The 18,701-nt window shown below is 49.5% G+C and overlaps 1 protein-coding gene across 4 annotated transcripts in view; it reads left to right on the forward strand.

The window, feature by feature from the left end:
* KCNAB1 (potassium voltage-gated channel subfamily A regulatory beta subunit 1) overlaps positions 1-18,701 on the forward strand; it is an 80,914-nt gene that overhangs the window by 14,585 nt on the left and 47,628 nt on the right. The window contains exon 1 of one of the 4 annotated variants that reach the window (XM_074878397.1): positions 15,766-16,775. The exons of the other annotated variants lie outside the window; for them this stretch is intronic. Coding sequence (XP_074734498.1) covers positions 16,555-16,775 — 221 coding nt within the window. The 5' untranslated portion in view covers positions 15,766-16,554. Of the gene's footprint in view, positions 1-15,765; positions 16,776-18,701 lie in introns of those variants that run through there. 4 annotated transcript variants of the gene reach the window in all.

Below are 18,701 nucleotides of genomic sequence, written 5' to 3' on the forward strand. Positions count from 1 at the left end.
TGCTGCACAGAAAACGTGCCCAGGCTGGAGGAGAAAACCTGCAAAGAGGTTGGGGAGAAAACTTCTCTAGGGATGGATACCCAATCCCCAAACTTGCTGGAAACTGAGTTTTTAAGTCACAGAAAAATTTAATTAATGAGATATCCTGGGACTGTCCAGGGGGAGTTGGTGTTGGCCTTGAGGCTTTACCCAGTGCCACGGGCTGCGGATGCACGCTCAACTCTAGCACGGGCTCCATGTCAGTCGCTTCATGCACCTCTCTGTTTCTTGGCTTATAAAATGGAGTGGTCTTCATTCATTGGAGCCTTTAGTCATGATTAAAATAAAGCACATGCTTAATTTCTATTGAAGCTGATGGATTCAAGCATATGATTAATTTTAAGGATGTGCATTTTTCACAGTTGACAGAAACAGCTGTAAAATATTGCATTTCCCATCTATCGTACCCTGGAGAAGGGAGACTTCTGCAGGAGAGGGCTGTGCAGAGGGCTCTGCTGATTTTCTCTGGTTTTCCAGCAGTCATCACTTGCTGCGTTCTGTAGATTTTTGCTCTTCTAGCTTTAGAAGTACAGAGGCTCTTCTAGTTTTATTGTGAGCTTGAACATTTTCTTTCCCAGCTTGGTTTGTTTCACCTTCCAGACATGTCTTCAGATATCTATAGGTCTAGTCTAAAGACAGCCCAATAAAAGCCTCTTTTTTTTTAAGACTATTTAATTATGTGTGGAAAGTAATGAACTGTTAACAAGAAACACTTACTAAATACGCATAAGCTGGTTTATTTGTAGGATGATTAGTTCTTTTTCCTTTCATTGCTTTAGCAATAACAGCTTAGTTCAGCCTATTACGGAATAACTGGAAGTGCAGCAGCACATGAGCTTTGTTTCTGATGACAATAGTATTTCTGTCAGACGAAACGCCATTTGCAAAGCCAATTTGGTGTCTCATTATCCAACGGGGTGTTCGTTGCACGGCTTCCTTCCATACACGCTTTGCTGGGGTTTGAGATCTTAAAGACTGGATTATGGGGCTGGGTTTGTCTTCACGGCTGGGAAGCTGTGACTGTAAAACTTCTCAACATTCTGCTCATGGGTGGCTGAAATAGCGTCTCTGCGCTCGGGCAGCTGCAGTTTGAGAGCCCAAAGGGGAAATGTTATATGTATACGTTTGCAAAAGCACCCAGGCAACTTTTGCAAAACATGCTGCTGGCAAATGTTACAGGTGGAAAGTATTTATGGAGGTCATGGACTTCAGAGGCGCTGCTGGATTAACCCACGCAGCAGCCTTCGGAGCTGGGGGTGTGGTTTTCTTTTTGTATTTGATCTACTTTATATTTAGTTGAGGTTTGGTTCAGGGAGGGCGAGTTCTTCCTGCAGCACACAAGCAAACTCACTTCGTTTGGAGCAAGCCCTCCCCAGGCTGTCCCGCAGGAAACCTTCGGGAGCTCCTGCATCCTGAGAAAGCACTGGGATGCTCTGCCCCATTTCTGTTGCTTTTGTAGGTTAAGCTAATTAAAAACTTGAAATTTAGGGGTGCCATGCTGAAGCTCTTGTACAAAGACTGGCCAGCAGATAGCCCTTTGTAGGATGTTTTCTTTTCTGATTGCAATGGGAAATGTCACCAGTGCAGAGCGAGCGCTCGGCCGGTGCAGCAAGGAGTTGGGCACGGCGACCCCGGGGAGGAGAGGGCACCTGCACGTCATCAGAGACAAACTGATGGTAAAACTCATCCTCACTCATTTTTTTCTTTTGCCCCAAATCACTTATGGTCTTGTCTGATATGCGAGGAGGAGGACGAGGTGGCGGCTTGTGCTGGTGCAAGGCAGGTGAAGGTGCTGGTGATAAAAATAGTGCTGTGACCAGATAGCTGATATCTCTTAATTCTGAAAAATAAAAGTACTTACTGTGGCTAAATACAGCAAGAGGAAATACCAGAGAGCTCTAGGGACAAACTGATGGCCAAAGGGCTGTGATTTGTATGTCTAATTTGGTGTGTGTCTTGCGTTGGTACAAGTCTGTGTCAGGAAAAGCAATAAGGGAGTGAAATATGCAGTCTGCAGTGCCAGAATGAATGTCATTCTTCACCTACATCGTTACTTACTGTCTAAGTATTACTAAAGATCAAACATGTTAAATTTACTGGAAAGGTTCTCCAGTTTGGTAACCTTGCCAGACAACTATGGCACTTGGGTAACAGGATCCGATCCTGAAATAGCACAAGGCTTTTGGTGACTACTAGGATTTTGTGGTGGTCACTGAAGGCACTGACCAACACAGGCAAAAAGATAAAAATACTCCTGCAGAAGAACTATTGCTGAAAAGTCCCCCGCATCCCTCTTTACATAGACAAAAAAGCAAACACCATTTTAGAAAATGTAACATGCATAACAGTAAAATACTGGTTTTTATATAAATTTCTGGGAGCTGACGTTTCAAATCCTGCAGTCTGTATGGGCCATCCCATTTCAAAGGCATACAGTAAGCTGGGCTAGAGAAAGCAGAGAGCTCCGAGCGATGTGATTGTCCCTGCACCAGGTGATTAAACAGGCTTTCAGCTTAGGAAAAAAGATGATTGACAGGGATTACAGCAGATGTGTGTAAAATCAGGATCCGCCTGTAGCAAGTTACTTGCTGTCTCCCACAACAGAGGGGGGGAATGCAAATGAAATTTCTGGACAACAGGTTTAAAATACAGGAAATGCTTTCTCTGCAGCTTGTAATGAAATTGGGGAACTTGCTGCCATGGAATAGTTTGGATGCTGAAAGTAGGAACATGTTCAAAACGTTGTTAGATATCAGGCAAGGCCATCAAAGGCTTTTAAACACAAAGGGGTGGATTTAGCCTCTGTCACAGCAAATTTTTAAATGGCAGATGGCAGAAAGCTGAAACGCTATGCCAGGAAAGGTATTACTGCGGTTTTGTTCGGTTCCTTTATAATCTTTTCCCAGGGCATCGTCTGGGCTGCGTGGCTGCTCCGCAGGGCTGCTTGGCTCTGCGCCGGTATGGTCGTGCGTGCGCTGTGCAACAGGGTGCGGGGGTGAGCAGGCAGATCGCACTCCTCAGCCCTTACCCCTTCTTCAAGGGTCGTGTTTATACCCCTGCAGGGCTACCACAGGGGAAGGGAATTTGGGAACCATCACTCGGCCATAGCTGCTTTTCCAGGCTCCCTTGGTGAGGCTCATTTCATGCACTGAAGCTTTAAAATATCTAATCTTTAGATGCCAAAATATATGAAAGCGCTTGATGGGGTCCTATAATCCTGCGCTGTAATCCCGTCCTAATCTGCTCAGTTCAGAGCAGAGTTGCATTATATTTATTGGGATATAGCTTACAGCATTAATGTGTTCCCTATTTCTTGTGCAGATTGATCTATAGAGCCGCATCCAGCTGTGTCCTTTTTTTAATAGCCCGCATAATTTTTTCATAAGTGCGTTGGTTTTTTTCTTTTTTCAGTCTGGTCAAACTATACTGCCTGCTATCTAGTGCAATGGTGATGGCAGATATTCCCATGTCTATCCTTTTCCCAAATGATGCCAGTTTCCACTTGCACCTTGGTTTTTGTGTTATTTTTGTAGGGTTCCTGCCCACACCATGCATGAATGGGGGAGGACAGGATGAAAACAGGGGATGTGTGTGGGTTGGGATGTGGCCAGGGTATCCGTATGCGTGTATGGTGTTTGTAGCGTGGCATTTCCTCCCTGAAGTAAGAAATTCCATCTTTCTGCTTGGGAAGAACGGTACCTACAGCCCATGAGCCCCATTTCCCTGTCTGGGTTTCAGCAGGAGGAGCTCTTTAGCTGCTCCTTTGATGCTGGCTCCCAGCTCCTGCTGCTTTCTGCTCGCTCTCATCGTGCCCGTCCACACGTGAGCACACACACGCGTGCACACACGCTTCCTTTTGCCATGTAAGGTCCTCAACAGCCATGAGAAAGTCGTGTAAAAGCTCAGATCCCCCCTGCCAGTACTCCCAGGGTTACTCACACCTTTCGGTAGGAAGCTCCCCATGCCGTAGGTGGAAGACAAAGCAAATTTTTGTCCTCCCAGTTTACCACCCCAGCAATAAATCCCCACTAACCCTTCGCTGTGTGCAGCGTAGCAGCTCCTGCCGGGGTCGAGCAGGGATTCGCTTGCTTGCTCCTGCTTTTCACGCACCTTCTGCTCCTGTCAAACTCCAGCTTGAGAGGCTGCCCTGCCAGATGCTGAATAAATCGCCAGCTCTGTGGGCAAGGTGCTGCCTGCTGAGCCCGCTCTCCGCTCCCCGCCGCGGCATCAGCAGTGCAGAACTGATCCAGTATCTCTCCAGGGAGCTGACTTGGAAGTTTGGGATATTTATGGGTATATTTATATACAGGTTTGAAGTCTGCAGTCTGTCTGCGTGCCCTGGGATAAAACTCAGTCCATTCTGTCTTGGTTAAAACAGGTTTTATCCAGGAGTCTTTGGGCTGACTTTGGGATCTGCTGAGATTGGGACCTCGCCGTATGTTGCCCTGACACAAACCGCTGAATAGTGGATCTGGGGGGGGGGGCTGAGTTTAGGAAAATACCAGCTAAACCTCCACAGTTGTCAGGGTCACTGGTTTGTTTCAAAGCTCCATCCTTCAGGAAATGATCATAAAACCAGGCTCTGGCAAGGCTTCGAAGAGGTTAGCTTCAGTGCCAGGCTGAGAGCAGGTCTCTGTATCGCTGACCGTGGTGTGCGCCCCGGCAACGCTGACTCAGCGCTTGGCATCGCGGATGGCCACGGCTCAGGTGGAATAAAAATGAATTTTGGTCTTCGATACAAATCCAACCACTGATGCAATCGCAACTCTTTTGCTTTGCTTAATTGAAGTAAATCACCAAACGCAATGGCAGCTGCTCTCCCTCCCTGTAGTTACTCCTCCTGCCCCATGTCCATCCCTCCCAGCACAGGTCTCCCAGTATGAACAGAAAATGCTCTTTTTCAGCCCTGGCAGTGCAGGGCTATGGCCCAGTCTGTGCTTAGAGAGCTCCCTTGATTTTCTTTCTCGGGTATTAATCCTAGTTTGTACACCAACAATTATTAATAGTGAGTTTTCATTGCATTCTGAATTTGCAGCACTTGAAAGCTTGGGGTAATGTACAGGAAACTTTCCTGGAAATGCAGTACTTTGTCCAGTCTAACAGATTCTAAAGGCAAAACATTTAGAATAAAAAGTGCCCTTTTGAAACCTGGGGATATCAGGAAGAATTTAGCAGAATCAGAGTAAGTGTCTGAGAGGAGGCAAAGCTCCAACATGATTCCAATCAAGCCCAATTTTAACAGAGAGCTGTCAAGCGCAGGGACCCCTCATCGTCGGATTGCAGTTTTCTCCTCTTGCTCAGAATTATTCCAGCGTCAGGAGACAGTTGCCAGGTCAAGGAAGTGGATGAAGATTTTGGGTATTGTTGATGCCAGCCCTGAAGGAGAGGGTGCTGGCTCTGGGAGTGCCTCTGTGGGGCTGCCCCACAGCACAGCCCCAACCTGTGGCCACTTCCCAGAACCGACTGCAGAAAATAACATGGGAATAATAAATCTAACACGGGGCAGAGCTGGAGCATGTACCCCACTGCGGCGCTAGGATGGGGGATCTCCTGGGATTCTGCTCTTATTGTTTCTCAATGTACTTTCATAAGGGATCTTACCCCTGTGCTCGGCACTGGTGAGGCCACCCCTCAATGACTGGGTTCAGTTTTGGGCCCCTCACTCCAAAAAGGCCATTGAATGACTCGAGCGTGTCCAGAGAAGGGCAACGGAGCTGGTGCAGGGTCTGGAGCACAGGTCTGATGGGGAGCAGCTGAGGGAACTGGGGGGGTTTAGTCTGGAGAAGAGGAGGCTGAGGGGAGACCTCATGGCCCTCTACAACTCCCTGAAAGGAGGGTGCAGAGAGGGGGGATGAGTCTCTTGAACCAAGGAACAAGCGCCAGGACAAGAGGGAATGGCCTCAAGCTGCGCCAGGGCAGGGTCAGACTGGCTCTTAGGAAGTATTTCTGTCCAGAAGGGGTTGCTGGGCATTGGAATGGGCTGCCCAGGGCAGGGGGGGAGTCCCCATCCCTGGAGGGGTTGAAGAGTCGGGTTGACCCAGCGCTGAGGGATCTGGTGGAGTTGAGAAGGGTCAGTGTGAGGTTCATGGTTGGACTGGAGGAGCTTCAAGGGCTTTTCCAACCTGGATGATTCTGTGATTCTGTGAAATTCCAGGTGTAACTGCAGTATTTCAGGCTGCTGCTTCCATCACTGACCCTCCTCTCCTCTGGGCAGCCTGTCATGCTGGTGCGAGTATGAAAGGGTTAGGGGTGCTCTGGGAGCACCAGCATCACCCCTGTGTGCTCAGCAAGCGGGGGAGTGCAGCAGGGTGATTCTTTGCACCGGTCTTTGAATCCAAAAGTGCTTTTTTTTTTTTTTTACAGTTTAAGCAAACCAAAATGATCAGTTGAAACGTATTTTTATTATGCTGTGTTTTTCCCCATACTGAGGTGATCACCTTTCTACTTCTGCATCTCTCCATCAGGTAGAGGCCCTCAAGGTGGCCGGATTCCCCCCAGCTCTGCTGTGTGCTTCTGCCCGGGGAGCCTGCCTTGAAAGACAGCTTTTTCCACAGCTAAACTGCCTGCTGCAGACCTGCTACTGCCTGATAAGCCTTTTTTTCTTGTTTTCAGTGTGCATTTTCATAGTCGCTCGGCTTCAGCCCCGTGCCAGAAAGACTCCAGAAGACAACACAGTATTTCCGTAATTCCAGTAGCACGGTTGCTATTTTTTCCTGGGGTGTTTGTGAGGTACACGAGGGTGTTTAGTGTGTCCAAATAGGCATGATGAGGTTGTCAGAGGGGAGCTGCTCACAGCTGTCCAGCCGCAGGCGGGGTAAGCATCTCCCCCTGCCAGCCCTCGGTTGCCCATCCCAGCTGGGGTGATGAAATGCACATTTTTCTCTGCAGAAAAAGACACCCCGTAGATTGCAAGAGTAATTATTCTTTTCCCCTGAGGACCTGATGAGTGGGTTATGCATTTGGCAGTAAGTAACGATCCTCTTGCAAATCCTTTTGTTAATTAAATGGGCACTGTTCCAATATGAAAGTGGCTGTTCGATACCATTTGGGATGCACTCTTGGAGATCAGGGACTACTTGCCTGGCCAGCACTGGCCCTGGGAAGTACAGCGGATCCTTGGCTTGGCAGTGCTTGGAGGTCACCTGAAGACTTGACAACACCTTGCATTTAATTTACTAAAATGACATTACGCTGCTTTGAGGTATGTCACGCTCCTGCCTTGGGTGCAAAAAAACCAAAGCTAAGAAGCCTTTGCAGAGGGCTCTGGAAGTGAAAAGAACAATATTTTTCCCCTTTGTCCCAAGGGATTGGAGGGAAAATTAGGGAGCTAAAGCATTCCCCCAGTCCCTGGCTTTTCCTGGCAGCAGTGTGCTCTGCCTGCACCCCTGAGCAAGCACAAAAGGGGCCCAAAGTCTGCTCCGGCAAGACCTCCTGGTGGGAGAAGTCACCCTGTTCAGGTAAAAAACAAATTCCAGGAGTCCTGAAATGCTGATTTTTTAGCTAGTGATGTAGGCTAGTAACTAAGTCGGGGAGGAAGTGCTGACGCAACGGTTTTTGCTGTATCGCATTCCCCAAAGAGGAGTCTGGCAGTGTGAAAAGGCAATGATGAAATTAATTGGACTGAAGATAATTTCTTAGTAATCTGCTACATTTCAGCAAATGACATTGTTCTGGGTGATGTGATAATTCTCTTCAATGACTAATTCCAGCAGATGCTTCTCATTATTTTGAGACTGCTGGTCAGTGTGAAGTTTTCTCTCCAAGGCGGGGAGTGAGGTCTTGTGCCAGTTTTGCTGGATGGAGCTGATGGGATTCTTACCCCATGCCACTCACTTCAATAATTAGAAATGTTGTTGCAGCTGAGAGAATCTCAGGAGAAGAATTAAAATTATTTTTTATAAAATACTATTTGGGAAGGTGATATTTTAATAGTGCTTGTTGTTCAATATTGGTTTATATAAGATAATCACTGATGGAGACACTCAGCTTTCATTTAGTTTGCTCACAAAAGAGCGCAGATCCCCACGCTGACCGGAGAAGGACGCAGCTTGAGTGAAAGCTGAGGACTCCTGGGTGAGTGGGACATTGGACAAAGGAGCATCCATTGGAAGAAAGTTTTGCAAACAATGCAGTCTGCCATAGCTCATCTTTATCCTGACCCTCTGCCAGCTCATCTCAAAGAATCAGAAGTTATTGCATGATAATTAGTCATCCATCTGCTATAGTGTGTCCCAGAAAAGGGCAGAATGGAGCTGTGTATTATTCAGCATCCAAGACCGAGACCTTAGCAACATATTTCTTCATACAAGTTAATTTAGAGTTTTAAGCTGTTACAAGAAATGCTTGGGTGATATTTGCCGTGTCTGGATAACAAAGTAATATACATAATTGCCCAAGATCTACTATTCAACAAGCACAGCCAGGTTGGAAGAACATAGCTTGGGCTGAGCTTTATTTGGAGTTCTATTTGGAATACATTCATCAATCAGGTTATGCAAAGCACCTGGGAAAAATCTGCATTTTCTGCATGCAAGTCTAGAATATGAGTATGGCAAAATGGAAAACCACTTGTTTGCTGTAAGCTGCCAGCCTCAGTGCGTTCCACTAACTCTTAACCTTCTTTAACTATTTTATAGTTTTACAGTAGAAAAAAGTGGTTGTAGTTGAAAACACGTAGGTGTTATTTAACGGCTCCTGCAGGGAGGTTGGCCTGTGGCCGGCCCACGGGCTGTGCTCGAGGCAGGTGTCCCAACGTTGCTTCCCTCAGTGCCCCCAGCCCGGGCTCTGCCCCACCACACAGGGAGAGGGTGTGTGGGGCCCCTCGAAACCCCCTGAAATACCACAGAAGTGAGAAAAGCATTAAGCAATCGGCTATCACGTGCTGTCTGGTGTCCCTGAGCCTGGCACAGCAACCCTGAATGCTGCGGGGTGGATGGCTCAGTAACCAGGATACCTGTGTCAGGGGCTCCAGCCCCACCGGGGCAGGGGAAAAAAAAAAAAGAAAATCTCTTGTACTGTGCAGTGGAGCTTTGTGCAGCTCTAAGTGTTTTAATCATGTTTAATCCTGTTCAGTGTATTACAATACATTAAAATAATGGTCATTGGAGCCCATCTTGTAAGCCACAGGCTTTCAGTCATGTGAGAAATGAAATAGATAACATGGGAAAATTAAATTACCTGGTTTGGAGCGGGGGGTAGCGCAGATAATAGAGTGATAGGGAATGTGCTGGTGGATGTTTCCATCTGCAGGGATGAGTGACTGGGTAACTGAATTGGGTGCCTAGTTGGTTACATCCTCTTTGTAAGACACAGAAAGCTCTGGGTCTCGGTTTTAGTATTGATTCTTTCACATTATATTAAGCGACAATTTATTTAATATTGCACAGAGCTGGCTAACTGTTGCAAAGCTCTTTGGTAGCAGGCAGCTCCCTCGGTGCCCGGGGTGCTGTTGGCTTTCAGTGGGGATCCTGGTGCGGCTGATGAGCATCCGTGGGGCTGGCGAGGGGGCACCTCGGGCACCCAGGGGTGATTGAAAATTAGATGGGAGTTTGTTCACAAGTTCCCCGTGAGTGGATCTCAATATGATGTACAGATTGCATACATTATATAGAAATGCATGCAAAATAAAAAAAAAAAAAAGAGGAGGGCTCCGAAACACTGTGGGTTTATGAAGTTGTAAAAGGAGAATTTTGCTGCTTATTTTTAAAACCCCTTTTCTACAGGGTGACCTGGTGCAGCCATAGCTGAGGGTCTCTGCTCCAGGGGCTCAGCTCCCGCTCAGGCAGAGCAGAAACCCTCGGCAGCGCTGCCCGCAGGGAAGCCATCTCACACATTTATCACCCTGCTGGCATCTGGCTCAATTCTAATTAGAATTAAGCAAAGCTAGTGTATTTTTCATGCCAGTTTTGATTCGTTTATCGTTTTATCATATCCTGAACGTTTAGCATTTTATCATACCCTGTAATGCAAACATGAGGACTCCAGAAGAACAGGGCAGCCTCCCCGGGGGCTGGGACGATGCTGCCTCATTAATACCCCAGTCTTAACACATTGGCCCTGTCAGCAGAGCCAGCAGCCCGGCTCCGTTTGCCCACGCTGCCCCATTCCCAGTTTCAGTCCCTTCTGGGAGGATGGAGCCCTCGGAGCCTGGCGGGCAGGTGCAGGGCTGGAGCTGATAACAGATCTCGAGGGCTATCAGAGGCAGCCTGGGCTGGGTGCTGCAACCAGCCTGGCTGAAAACCTGCCAGAAAGACGCTTTTTAACTAAAAAACATTTAATGGGAATTTTGATCAGTCTTCCTCAAGTGCAATTACAAATGCAAATTAAGTTTTTCATGTGAAACCAGTGAAAATATGACTGTTTGCTAGATAAGCGCAGTGCTTTTGTTCTGCAGCTCATTTCCTTGCCAAGCTTCCAGGGTTGTTATCAAAAAGAAATGTTCCTCATGGGTTTAGATATACCCAAAAGAGCTACAAATAGCTGCGGGGTTTGTCGCTGCTGCTTCAGACAGGACCCACTCCTCAGCTGAGCTTGTGAGCATCCTGCTGCAGCAAGGCCTGGGCTGTTAATTGAAATTAATACCACGGAAGCCCTTTTGGGAGCTGCAGCCTAACGCCAGCTTGCTCCTGGGCTCTTCTCCCTGCTCTCCTGGGCGGCAGCGCTCGGTATCTCGCCAGTGTCCGTATCAGCCCAATTTGTGGAGATGTAACGGAACTGCTGCAATCATAAGTAATTAGCCCAGCAGGAAACCTGTTTTCAAACAGCTATTGAGATGGAGTGAAATGGCTGAGAGATGCGCATGGGCTGTATTTATAATCAGAGCTTTTATGGCCCAATGAAACTTTTATTGGGACATAACGCAGAATTTCCCTGAGTGCGTCCTGCTGGGCTGCGGAAGAATTATCACATGGAAGTCTGAAAATCAAGGATTTGTGGCAGTATATTAAGATAATTCTCGTGAAGGCCAGTCTTGGAGACTACTGCCTAAAACGTCTGTGCTGGATTTTGGAAAGGCAGCTGTGGACAGACTGCAGTGGCTGTAACGAGGTCTGATCTGTTAGATAAAATAAAGAAGGGCATTTTTCAGGTGAAAAAGCTCCAAGGGCAGAACTCTGCATTCCCCAGGCCCTGCTTCTGAACCACGATCCTGCCGTCACGGCACTGCCAGCTGTATTTTTAATGTTTCCGTGCGGCTTTCTGAAGTTTGGTTGATCCAATTACATGGCATGCAAAGTCTTGCTGAGCACCTGTCGAAATGTCCAACATGGTTAAAAGTCTATCATGAACGCTGTAATCATGTTTTTAATGTGTCTCTAGCCTGGAAGAGGTGACTTCTTCTGTCCTGCTGCATCTCGCCAGTCTCCGGCATTGCTCTGGCCGCGGGTGCAGATGGCAGATCCCTTCCCCCTAGGCAAGGTGTCTGTGGCATCGGGAAAATGGTTCATTTAATAATGCATGTAATTATGTGGTGGTGATGCAGTGGCAATTGTTTGCATAATGAGCAACGATAACCATAAACTTCCTAGGTGTAGCATTGCGCTGGTACGGGGAACAAAAGCCATTTGAGCTGCGTCCCCCTCTGAGAGCTCTGCGTGCCTCCCCGCTGTGCCTTGAGGAGCAGCCGCGAGGCTGGTGGGGACGTCAAAATGTGCTGGCCCAAGGGGTGCCCTGGAAGGGATGGGACCAGCAAACGGCTGCTCTGTGCCACGGAGAAAATACCTTTTACCTGCCAGGAGCTGCCGCGGAGTGTGGGCGCACAGCCCCTGGCAGGCAGGTGTGTGGGTGCTCGGGCCCCCAGGGCTCCTCCAGATTCACATCTTGGGTGCCTTGCTTAGTGGCACCCAGTGTCCCCAGCTCACAGGAGGTCCCCAGAACCCAGTGGGGACAGCAGCCTGCCCACAGGACTTGGCAAAGTCCCTCCATGAGCACTGAGAGAAGTTTGTGGCTGCACAAGTGTAACCTGGTGTGATCAGCCGGTGCTCTCGGTGAGGCCCTCAGGTGTGCTGGAAAGCATCGTTATCCATCCCCCCCTGCTATGTGATATATATATATCATATATATCCACCCCCACTATATCATATATATTTACTGTGAGGGTGGTGAGGCCCTGGCACAGGTTGCCCAGAGAAGCTGTGGCTGCCCCCTCCCTGGAAGGGTTCAAGGCCAGGTTGGATGGGGCTTTGGGCAACCTGGGCTAGTAGAAGGTGTCCCTGCCCATGGTGGGGGGTGGGACTGGATGGGCTTTGAGGCCTCTTCCAACCCAAATCATTCTATGGTTCTATGATTCTGTGATATATGCAGGCACAACCTAAACAAAAAATAGCTAAACTGAAAATAATTTTATGCATTGCTGAAAAGGAAGGCTTCTAGCAAAGCCACTTTGCAGAGGGGCTCATCTGACATTAGTGCTGACAGGGGCTGCATTCGCTGCTCTATTAAGTTGCTGTCTTCTCTCAGCATTGAAGAATTTCAGTTAAAGACCTTAAACCAGCTGAGATGGCATCATTATTGGTGACCTGGATTGCTGGGTAGCATGCAGGGGTGTGCGTTTATGTAACTGGCTGCATGTGGTTGGTGTCCAGGTCTCCTCCATACCATAACCTGCAGCCACACACCGTGGTGGGTCTTCCCTGGTGCATAAACCTCTGACTGAAATAAGGTGAAAACGTCCCCTAATTACATTGTGATTCAAAGTAACTGGCTTGGTTGATGTGGGGCAGGTGGTGGACATTGTCTACCTGGATTTCCCCACAGCCTTCTCCTAGAGAAACTGGTTGTTATGGTCTAGACAAGTGTCTATCGCAAGCACAGCCGGCTGCTGAGGTCTGGGCAAGAAGGGCATGAAATTAAGACCTGCCATCATAAAAGATTGACAGAGCCTGCCACAATTCATATGCAGCTTATTGGTATTACTGAAAATACAGGTTTAGCTGGCAATCAGATTAAATTTAATGAAATTAATAAGATGCTAGTTGATATTTGTCCTGTGAAATGCTCTGCTTTGGTAGAATGGCATGGCAGAGTATTTAGTGTAAATAGCCTATGACTGCAGCCATCGAGAAGCAAAGTCTCAAGCCAGACTTGACATAATATTTCAAAGTTGCTTCTCTATAAGGTGAAATTTGAAAAAAAAAAAAAAAAAGGAAAGAAGAAAGCAGTGTGTTTAGCTTGAGCCGTGCCAGAGGGTCGAGTCTGCATCAGCTTGAAATGTTTCATCCAACCCAGACTGAAGGACCTCGTTATATTTTTATATTTTGGGCTGCAGAAGCATCTTTTTCCTGCTCGTTACAGCAAGAGCCCTGCCTGCGGGGAGCTCCAGAGAAGGGCTTGTCCATCATCCGCTCAGCTGCACAGCCCCAGCTCCCCTCTGTGCCTCCGCAGGGACCAGAGTGGGTCTGAATAAAGTATTTTTTCCTTTTTGGAGATTTCCATTGTGCTCGCTGCAGCGACGCTCATCATCCTGCCCCTGCAAGGTCCTGGGCAAAGAAACAGCCTGTCCAGAGCATTGAAACGTGTATTTGTGTAGGAGCTGTAGAACATCTCCTGGCTTCTGCGCTTGCCTAGAGCATCCTGCTTCTCTGTGTTTGGCTCTTGCCTTTATTTTGAACCCTGGGATAGATGCAGTGGCTCCTGGGGCTGGGGCTAACGGGGATCACGGGAAAGGCAAAGCCAGTGCGGTTGTGAGCATCTGTGTTAAAACAGATTTGTCTGATGAAGCATTTTGAGCAAGTTATTTAATGAGGGATTGTCATCTTCCTCAGGGGGGATATGCATATGTGTGTTTTGGCAAAGAGCTGCTTCGGTAGCAGTTTGGTGGCACTGAAGCGGCAGGGGGAGCCTGGCCAGAGGCTCAGGGCTGAGCCTCAGCTGCCACCGCGCCCCAGCACCGTCCTCCACCTAGGCTTTCACGTACCTCTTGTTTGATAAGCTCGGGATTTTCACTATACAAAATGATGTTATTCTAACGTTTTAGTCTAGAAGTGATTATCTTGTTCAGGGAAATGAAATAAATCCCATATTTAAATACATATTTCTTTGGCAGGGGCTGTAACCCCTCCAAAGCTAAGCGGCTTGAGTTAATATGCTCTGCGGGATGTGCCAGCGCAGAACGTGACTGTCCCTTTCTGTCCCCTCCCTGGCCCTCCCCTGCATGGGCAGCCGTGGCAGCAGGGACAGTGACCAGGACCTGGGTGACAGTGACCGGGGCACATCCCCAGGACCAAGTCACACCATTTGTCAGTGCCAGCAGAGCCAGCTGTTGGCTGCAGCGGGAAAGCTCCAGACACGTATGGAACAAGATGTAAAAATACATCTTCTTGAAAGATCTGTGCCCAGCATGAGGATGCTGCATGTCCATCAGAATGGGAAATAGTAATATATAATAAATAGTAATATAATTGATATAAATAATATTAATATTAATATCGATATAATTAATATAAATAAAATATTAATATAATTAGGTGTCTGGAAACTCTCAAAGCTAAATCTTGTGCCAAGGGGTCTGACTGCCCCAACCCCGTGCCCGAAGGCGAGTCCAGGGGAGCCGCTCGCGGCTGGCAGTTTATGGGTCCGCTGTGTGATTAACTGTTAATCATCTTTTGGAAAATATCATAAAGTAACTTTGACAGAATGCTTTCGGCCCTCAAAGAAATGCGCTGTATAAGCATTAATGAGCCATTAGATAAACGAACTGCAAAGAGATCGTCAAGCTATTCACCCTGTCACCCTTGGCCTTGGCTGGCTGTTGGCTGCCCACCCAGCTGCTCTCACAGCCCCTCCTCAGCAAGATGGGGTAGGGGGGGGTTTAGAAAACCATGGTGTGCCCCCGCTGCAGGGGAGGAAATCAAAGGTTTGTCATCCCGAGTTCAAAACGGGTCGTCATCGCCACACCGGCACCTCCAGATCCTCTCATCTTGCCACCACGTGCCTCAGGTGGGAGGGAGCCTGGCAGGTCCCCGGCGAGGCGGGGGGGTCTCCAGCCTCAGAGTAATTCCCACCCCACGCGGACAGGGTCCTGGGCAGCCTGGGCAAGAGGTGGGCAAGAGGACCCCCAGAGGTACCCCCCTGCTCCCCCCAACCCTCCTGGGAGCAGGTTTATGAGGGGGGGGATGTGGGGAACCACCGTGGACTGTTTCCCCACTGGGGAAGGGATGGCAAGTGACCTGCAGCCCCAACCCTCGCCAGCCCTCCTGCTCTGCGCTGTCACCCGTGCACACCCCACGGGCACCCTCTCCCGTGGGTCCGCAACCACTGCTCACCACCCCCCACCCCCCATGTCCCCCCTCCAAGGGCCACTCTGCCGAGTGGCAGTGATGAGCAGGGGTCCTGGGGGTGACCCCAAATTGTCCCCATCCCCACCTCGTCCTCCCACTGCTGCGGTGAGTAGCTCAGCAGCCCAGGGGTCCCCGGGCTGCCCCTGCCCCCCCAAAGCCAGCACCCTGGCACAGGGCAGTGGGGCTCCCTGCTTTGACTGCAGCCCCGGCTGCAGCAAGGGACATGGGGATGGTTTGCTTCAAAGATTTTTTGCGCTGCGGCTTATTCAGTTGGCGATGCTGGGGGGCAGAAGGGATTAACCCTGGCACTGCTGCAAGTGTGGGTCTGCAGGCGGCGGCTCTGGGTGCCAGAAACCAGGATTAATGTGTTAACTCACTGGCACACTGTAACAGCGGGATTTTTCTCCCCCTCCCCCTTCTTTTTTTAATTTTTTTTTCATAATTAGCCCATTTTAACACCAAATTGTTCCCCGCTATAAGAGGTCCTCTGCTTGCTGAGCGATGCCGGCAGCTATTTTTACGGGAGGCATCTGCCCGAAGCGCCTGCCTTCCCTCTGAGCACAAAGGAGGCCCGTTCCCACGCTTCCCGCAAGCTCCTGACGGGGGGATCCCGGCAGCCGCTGCAGAGCACCCCCCCCCCCCGCCAACCTCTCCCCACCCTGGGTGGGCTGCGATGGGTGGGATGTAGCGGGCTGCTGCGTCTGGGCAACGGAGAAGCGATGGAGATCTCTGGTCCTTAGAGAGTGGCTGGTGAGTCGATGGTTCCTCAGGCGGCAAGGCTGCCTGTTCAGCAGTTCGTGGTCCAGCGGGCGCGGGAGCCAGCGCTTGCAGCATGCCTGCATTGATTTAAAACCAGCAAGCAAGCCCGCATCAAGGCAGAGCGGCGGCTGCTGCTGCCGGATCATCATGAAGGAACAGCTTTATGTCTCTGAAAGCACCTGACTGGATGGATGCTTTTGTCTGAGCGGCAGCAAATATTTCAAGGGGAGAGCTGAGAGCGAGCTGAAACCTGCTCTTGCGATTGCTTTGTCAAGTTCGGGGCTTCTCTCCTGCCGGCATCGCAGGGACGCAGCCCGGCTCTCCCGGAGACCCCCGCTGCCTCGGCTACTTCTGTGAGTTCAAGGTCGGCGGGTTTCCTGGGCGGCGTTGGGGACCGAGCCCCGCGCTGCTGGGCAGCCCGCAGCCAGCGTCGGGGCGGCCGGGGGCTCTGGACGGTGACTAAAGGGGTACTGAGGGCGCGATGCAAGTGTCCATCGCCTGCACAGAGCACAACTTGAAGAGTCGAAATGGTGAAGACAGACTCATCAGCAAGCAGAACACCACTACCCCGAATGTAGTGAATGCAGCCCGGGCAAAATTTCGGACAGTGGCTATTATTGCTCGCAGTTTGGGGACATTTACCCCTCAGCACCACATTTCATTAAAAGAATCCACCGCAAAGCAAACGGGCATGAAATATAGGTATGGTCACAGTATCGTTCTTTGTTACGTTGCAGTGTAATAGCTCTTTACTTTGCCTCTAAAGAATTGCCTGCCTGGATGCATCTGATTTTGCAGAGGAGCTCCCTGCTAAGGTTATTAATAGATTTTTAAACTTGTGCATAACTGAATAGCCTTGGGGTGTTAACGTTTTTGCAGGCATATGTATTTGTGATTTTATACAAAAACACTTGCCTGGGTAGATTATATACAACATGGTGAATGTATGACAGTGGTGTTAAGATGGTTTCTATTAAGTGCTCAATATAACTTATATTTGTACTAATGAGAAGAAAAATCAATTAGCAAAGCATGTTTGAGGCCGGACAGGGAAAGTTCCTTTGCAGTATGTTGTATGGAGTGAAAAGAAGTGTCTGCTGTGGGTACCATTTCATCCTGGTCATCTCTCCCTGACTTTTCACCTGGTTCACTGAGTAAAGATGAGATCAAAGACAGTTTGAGGTGAAATGCAGAAAAAAAATCGTGGGCATTCTTATAATATGCCTCATGCATCTTATAGATATTAATTCCTCCTAACCTAGGCAGGAAAAATAATGAACAGCGGTGACTTCAGTTTGAAGTGCTCAGTGTGGGCAGCTGATAAGCTCCTCTGTCATGCCTTCAGCTGAAAATGAGGATTTCTCTGACTTTGGCAGTTGGTTTTTACCTGTCCAGGATGTCCCTTGTGGCAGCTTGTGGGTGACATTATTGGGACTGGGAGAAGGGACTGGCCTGGGGATGCTCTGCCCGCCTTGCTCAAGGCAGAGCGGCCGCCTCCACCAGCAGCCCTGTGCAGAGCAGCCCGGCGGCCGGCATGAGGGGGTCTCCTTGGCCAAGGCATGGGGAGGGTGGCCAGGGGCACAGAGAGCTGGGCAACTTTAGCCGTGCTTGTTCCCAGCCCACCGAATGACAGCGGATGCTCCTGCGTAGCCAGCCGTGCCCGCGAGGACGCAGTTTGGCAGCTCCCCTGGTTTTACGGTCCGTGGGACTGATGCAAAGCCAAGCTGGCTTTAGCGCCGTTCCACAAAATTCAAGCGTGCGTGCAGCCCAGGGCTTGGTTTGGGCAAGCCTGGTGTGAAAATTTCAATATTAACTCTCCAGGAACTGCATAGACGGGGCATATGGAAGCAGAGTGAATGGGATGCTCAGCTGTGATTTGCTGTGAGTTGCTTCAGTGGTTGATAAATACCACGGAGGCTTTGCCCAAGTGGAAGCCCGGCCTTTCCAACTGCTCGTTCCCATCGTTCAGCCGTGACCAACTTTTAGCAGGAGGTTGGGCGCTCCTGCCACTTGCTCCCCAGCACGGTGTTGGCAGCTCCCATCGCAAGCCTGTGGTGAGAGATGAAATGTTGATTTAATATCTCCTGGAACCAGCTCCCAGCTGGACGGAGTGCTGGGGGACAGCATGGGGGGCAGGATCAGTGCTCTGGGGTGGGTCCTGGGTGCTGCAGATGGGGCAGGGTTTGGGGGATGGTGGCGGGTCCTGCCCAAAGAGAGGCAGCTCTCAAAATCAGTAGAAATTGTCCTTCAATCAGATGCCCGGTGGGGTAGGGGCTGGTGGAGTGTTTCCAACCACGAGCTCCCTGTGACCCCTCGCCCCTCCTGCAGCCCTGCCCAAGCCATTGCACCTCCCTGCCTCAGTTTCCCCCGTAAGCACATCTGTGGGAGTCGGGTCTTTGATCATGTCATTCAGAGACATGATCTGTTACCAAGCTGGGGCTTCTGCTCGTTAGGCTTACGGACACTGTGTACTAATTGTCAGCAGTTATCTCTGCTGATTTCCCACGGGCTCCCAGCGCTATCAGTGCACCGACATGCCAGGTAATTGCAGTTCTTTGCTGCCCACATGACACAAACACTTCTGCAGCCTCTAAAGTTGGGCCTTTGTAAATCTTTTCTGGCTTACCT

Source organism: Strix uralensis, chromosome 9, assembly GCF_047716275.1.
Source record: "Strix uralensis isolate ZFMK-TIS-50842 chromosome 9, bStrUra1, whole genome shotgun sequence".
NCBI lineage: Eukaryota > Metazoa > Chordata > Aves > Strigiformes > Strigidae > Strix > Strix uralensis.